General features: G+C 34.3%; 1 protein-coding gene across 1 annotated transcript; it reads right to left on the bottom strand.

Annotated features, from left to right (window-relative positions):
- Positions 1-1,420: 1,420 nt before the first annotated feature.
- LOC148170161 (protein transport protein Sec61 subunit gamma) lies at positions 1,421-2,310 on the bottom strand. Its single transcript, XM_088043230.1, has 3 exons — positions 2,156-2,310; positions 1,963-2,060; positions 1,421-1,689 (listed from the first exon to the last, which is right to left on the bottom strand). The coding sequence occupies exons 2-3, from the start codon at positions 2,054-2,056 to the stop codon at positions 1,577-1,579; spliced, it is 207 nt and encodes a 68-aa protein (XP_087899356.1). The 5' UTR covers positions 2,057-2,060; positions 2,156-2,310; the 3' UTR covers positions 1,421-1,576.
- Positions 2,311-6,163: the final 3,853 nt, after the last annotated feature.

Here is a 6,163-nt window from a genome sequence, read left to right as displayed (position 1 = left end):
ACCTGACCTGGGGATTATTTATAATCATATTTATCAACAAATCCTGTTGGAGGACAAATAAAAAAGAAGCGTGTGATTCACCAGAGACTACGTTGTTCCTCTTGATGACGAATTCAGTAAAAATAGTTGATATTTTCGACGATAACAAAATAAAATATTCTGTCGATTTTCTATTTTCTTCGCCGCGTTAGATTTTTTGCAATATTGGGCCCTCGGAAATCGATTTTTTACTGGCAAAACAACGGAAATAGGAAATTTAGGTTCTCAATTCACCCGAACTGGGAGCTGTAGCATTGAAATTATCAAAATTACGAATTTAAGTGAAGGATGATTGAAATTTTTGCTCCGTCGTCAAAATTAAAATTTCTAAAGTTTGTGTTTTTCGGTTTACAATTTTGCAATTTGGCTGAGTTAATACACGACTCAAAAGTAGTAACTTCCCCAAATTTCATAGCAGTAGTTCTGAAATTACCAAAATTATGAATTTTAGTGAAAGATGTCGGAAATTTTTGCTTCGTCTTAAAAATTACTCCTGAAATTTTTAAAATTTGTGTTTTTTGCTCTACAATTTTGCAATTTGGTAAAGTTAATACCCGACTCAAAAATAGGAACTTCCCCAAATTTCATAGCTGTATCTCTAACATTACCGATTTTATTGAAGGAAGTCGGAAACTTTTGCCTTGTCTTAAAAAATTAAAATTTTGCTTTTCGCCCCATAATTCTGCAATTTGCAACTCAAAAACAGCTCCTAACTTGCATAGTTGTAAGACTAAAATTACCAAATTTCATAGCTGTAGCACTAAAATTACCAAAATTTCAAATTTTAGTGGTAGATATCGAATCTATATGTAAAACAGCATTCTTTTATTTATCAGAAAAGTTCTAAAAGACGACGACAATTGGATAAGAAGGGTATTATTTTCACTATTTTGGACGGTTTTTAAAACAAGCCAAATTGAAGGAATTGAACTTAAAGGGTAAAAAGGGTTTGATATTTAAACAACTTAATAATCACAAAGGGGTTGAAAAGCAGAAGAACAAAACTCCACAGCAAAAATTTAGCTCTGCGGAATAAATTATTAACAGAAAACAAACAAAAATTTTAAAAATTAGATAAAGGAATATAGGGTTTAATAATTTCCGAACAGGGATGTATATGTGGTTGCATAAACGATAGAAACTGAACGTAAACAATCGTCATTTTGAACCTTGAAGGGCATTTTATTTTGTACCTATAATCTCAAGTAACGTCACTATAAACAAACCTGTTATATAACAATATATTTGTTACAAAATTGGATTTGTACATTTCCACAAAAATAAATTAAATCCAAAATAGACACACACTCATAACTCATAAGCTCGTAACATATTTCTCGGTCAATTAATCTTAATGGTTTTAGTTTTTCACAACACCAGCAACTGTAACAATCCATTTATTCTTGAATGTATTACAAACAGATGGAGATGAAGATACAAAATTGTATTAGAAATGATAATTTAAATTCTCTATATAAAAATTTACTTTGACGTCTTAAAGATACTGAGATGTGTATATTATATAATAAATAAGTGTTTATGAACCAACGATGATGTTATTGATGGGTATATGAATAAGTTTAACGAAGAAACCTATGAAACCCATAATGCAGAAACCAATAGCTGTGGCGATGGCGATTTTCTGGAATTCTGCAACAAAACATATCGCTCATTGTAATTTTAGTTTCACAACAATGACATCAACTTGTATTTACACACACTGCATAGATATTTGGGGCTGATCCAATTGGTATCTATCCAGGTAAACCACAACAAAAACAATTTGAACTTTTTGTGTTAACGATTTAACTAATCAAGACTGTTAGTTAAATGACACGTGGTTACAATCGAGACTTCTTAACTACCCCAATTACAACTAATTTTTTGAAGCAATCAAATCTATGAAAAAAAGTGTTTTCTTACCCTTTCGGTCAGGTTTCGTACACCTTTTGACTAATCTAATAGAATCTTTAGTGAACTGGCGGCCTGGTTCGATGAATTTCGTGATTTGATCCATTTTGCTGCAAAAACGTGAATGAAATTGAATGAAATCTCTGAATTGATTGTACAGTTAATTGAAGATTAAACACAATATTGGTAATAATTAGCAATTTACCTTTACTGAGCGAAGTTTCGAGTCACAATAACTGTACACTTTCTAAAACGTAACTACAAATTTTTGATACGTCAACAAGCTCGTTGACAGTTGGCACGCCACGATGGCAGAAACGAGTGACGTGTAGATTTATTCCATAAAGAGAAAAAATTAAAAAGGCTTCAGAATATGTTTAGATTCTAGAATTAACTCCTAAATAGGTTGGAGCTTGCTAATTCGATTTTTTTAAGGGTGCTCACTTTCGGTGGAGAGTTATAGAACGATTGGTTTAATGGCGGGAGTTTTAAAAATCACTGGATTTCTGGTTGCTTTTTGTTGCTTGCCTGACGCAAGGGACAATAAGGACATTTAAAAAACTGGTTTATTGTGCAAACACGATGCAAAATTGAGTGTAAATAAGGAGTTTATGATGAATTTGAAAATCTTGTATTGTTGGTTGCCTATTGTTATTTTACAGCAATCGAGATTGAAGCTGAAGAAAAAATGAGGGGCTTGCAGGTTTCATCTTATTGACTAAAACCTTAAAAAAGTGAAGTTACCTGTTTTGACCCTTTACTCTTGGATTAGTGGATTAGAAAGTGGACGGTCAAACGTAATCTTAATCCTGTGTAACGGAGGTGAGGGTTGTTTTCCGGAAAAATCTTTAAATAGTTTCTAATGGAACAAATTTAACATTTACCATCCGAACGTTCCCTTGTGCTCTTCGAGTTTGCCTGTGTAATCTTTGTTGTCTTGTGCTTCTTAATTCTTAAATTAATTATTAATTAAATTGAATCTAAAATTAATATACTTTGGGAGAATCGTAAGTTAAAAAGAAATATGTAATGAGTATTTTTTCCTCTTTTTTTGATGTGGTCTAGAATAAATTAGATATTAAAGTAAGGTGAGAAAATAATATGACCGGTCCGGTCCTGGTTTGCATCCGCTCGTCCCCATCTGTTTACTGGATTTTTACCTACATTTATGGATCTTGCGGTTTTGGATTTACAAGCTACCATTAGAACCATTGACTCTCTGAATACCATAAAATCGGTATATCTTTTTAGAAACTTTAGTAGCGAATAAATTCATTACTTCATTAGTGATCAGTTGGAGAGAAAATCAACTTCTTGGGTCAAAAGCAACAAAGATAATGATACATTTTCAAACTAGTAGTGAAAAAATGTCTTTATTATACTGTTTCCCAACAATTTCAAAAAATGCATTAATGTAACACCAATTTAACATTAGAATTTACACTCAGGCATGACAAAGGAGGTATCCTCCAAAACGTAAGCTTCATGCGTGCTACACATATCATCGTCATACTGTCGCAAAGCTAGTAACTCCTTACAATTGGTTAACACTATTGCCAACTGTAGTTCACTATTGTAAGTATGGCAAACATTTTTCTTCAGATTTGATGGTGGATTTAATCTTGTCCATATACGTTCTGTAAATGGTTCGTCTTCAGTTAAGTGGTGCCAAGTGACTACAGTAGCGTAAGTCCAGTTAGCAAAGTCGCTCCATAGAAGAATGGGATCAGTCTCTGGAACTATTTTGTTTCGAAACGGAGGATCCACGTCAATGAACATGTGCCATGTATTTTTAACCACTTCAAGACTGGAAATGTTGTGTATTTTTCCTAATTTATTGTAATAAGGACTCTGAGAACGAACGAATAAATTCTCCAATTTATCATTTTCAATAAAACACGACTTGCCTAAACACAAAAAAAGTAAAGTTTTTCAAAATTGTTACATGTACAAAACATACTTGCAATGAATTGTCTTTGATTTAAAACCATACCAGGGCAGCGAAAATTCCATTTGGAGTTTTTCTTCACGTGGACAGATAGTATCCAAGGATTGCGAGCAAACCTTTCTTCTATATCGGCAGGGAGGATCTCTTCCTTCGGCTCCTTTTGTATTAACTTCGGCAGCTTACGTGTTGGCTTCGACTGTTTTTGTGTTGACGCCGGCAGCGTTTGTGTTGACTCCGGCTCCGGCTCCTCTTGTATTGGCTTGGCCTTTGGGTCTTTTACGAAAATTATATTAGAATTGGTTCCATTTGGAAAAACTTTATGTAGACAATGACATTTAGCAGCTGCTTCAGGAAAAGGTAACTCGTAACCACCGGCGTAATATGAATTCACGTCAATTACATAACGCGGCAAAACAAAACGGAGACATAACGCCAAAATTATATCAGTTAGCACAAAAAATGTTGCAGATACTATTAAAATTAAGTCTAATGTGCGCGAATTCATTCTGACTAAACGTCAAAGTAAAAAAACTGTTGTAGCAACGCTTTGACTAGCAAAAACAAATCGTCACAACGTGCTGATAAAGTTTGGGTAGACTTAAGAGAAACGCGCGCGAGTTCTTGGTTACGTGTTAACGCTGTTTGCAATAAATACTGCAAGTTTCTCGCGCGAGAATCTGGTTAGTTTTGGCTTTTGCAATTTCTCACAAACCTCTAATTTGGAAAAGTTTCGAAAACTCGCGCAAGATCAAAAATGCTTGTATACACAGGACAGAAAATAGCTCGCGCGAGAACTTTCGCAAGTTCCTGAGAGTCAACTTGCAGGGGTAGAACACTAGGAACACTAGGAACAGTACTGTCCGACAGAAACTCACGCGAGATTTTTCGCAAATCTAATCCCGCCTTTTACATTCGAGCTGTTCTTGTTTGGTATTTTTTGCCAGAACGAAGAATAAAAGTGGATTTCGAAATGTTCTCTTAGAGACCTATTTATGTTTAAATACATATACTATGTATGTAGATGAACTCGTAGTCATTACTTTTTTCAAATAAAAAATAGAAGAGACAATAAGGGCATCAACTTTGCAGGATAAGAGATACTCGATGTGTTAAGTTGTAAACCTCATAATAAAACATTCTACTATAAGTCGTCTAGAAACGCAAAAAATCAGACAGGTTCTTATTTTGAACACCAGAACAAGGCCGCTAATGTTGTACCAATCCCAAAGACGAGCATTTTATTCGACAATCCGCTCTCAGAAATCGGAAACTCACAACTAATGCCCTCAAAAATGATCGCAACTATTAGGAATGTCGTAATATCGTCTCGAGCAGTAAGAAGAAGTTTAAACGAATCTGGACGGAGCAACAAAAGACCAGCACAACAAATAGTACTCACTAGAGAACAAAAAGTTGCAAGACTACCTTTTGTTAGAAACGATTAAGACGATTTTGGTTCTCTTTAAATGCAGGACGTTCTAGATGAAAGCACTCTCTCAGTGTCGTGTTAATTTAACCATAAATTTTGATAAAAGTTATAAAAGCTCTTTCAAAGGGTAGTCCAAATATTTAGAATTTATTAAATAGAGACCACAAGACTTGCAGCGGCTATTCAAGTTGAAAATGCTTAAAAGAAAAATCGTATATACAGGATATCCCAAAATTCGCGGAACAACTTAACACAAATAGTGTTAAAAAAATGTGAAAAAAAAATCTGTTCTCATAGGCGAATAGATATAAACCTTCTTTTAAGACTAAATTTGGCAACCTCTTCAGTATATCAATAATTAGAAAAGCAACAATACATAGGTGCAAATTATGTTATATCTATGGAAATAAAACAGAATAATACAAACTACCTTTTTATGTCAATGTCAAATAAATTGAAATTAAAAAAACTCATAACATTACAACAATTGTTCAAAGTTTTGTCCGTGTTGATTTCTGCAAATATCTGCTCGCCGAATTATATTCGCTTGCACCCTGTCTAGCATTTCCTCATTTATGGCACCAGCTGCTTCAAAAATTCTGTTCATTAAAACGGCTTGGTTTGGCACCGGTGTTCGGTATACGGTAGACTTTATATGGCCCCAGAGGAAAAAGTCTAGGGTCGTAAGGTCGGGCGATCTCGCTGGCCACTATCCATCTTCCGGAGTAAAGTAACCAAGAAGGTATAAGGCTATATAGCAGCAGTAAAATTATCCCATTGTGTAAAAAAGTTAACTTGTCTACAATAGAAAACATCCCAGAGTTGTAAACCATCTG

Source organism: Gnatocerus cornutus, chromosome 8 (genome assembly GCF_029298725.1).
Source record: "Gnatocerus cornutus isolate USDA-ARS CGAHR chromosome 8, icGnaCorn1.1, whole genome shotgun sequence".
NCBI classification, from domain to species: Eukaryota; Metazoa; Arthropoda; class Insecta; order Coleoptera; family Tenebrionidae; genus Gnatocerus; species Gnatocerus cornutus.
Note: the sequence above shows the minus strand (reverse complement) of the source record. Positions and strands in the feature narration are given on the sequence as shown.

Bases quoted from the DNA above. Each gene is read 5' to 3' on its own strand.
- LOC148170161 (XM_088043230.1), bottom strand. From the start codon at position 2,056: ATGGATCAAATCACGAAATTCATCGAACCAGGCCGCCAGTTCACTAAA. The intron at 1,690-1,962 runs GTAAGAAAACAC...GTTTTGTTGCAG, and splicing joins TACGAAACCTGACCGAAAGG to AATTCCAGAAAATCGCCATC.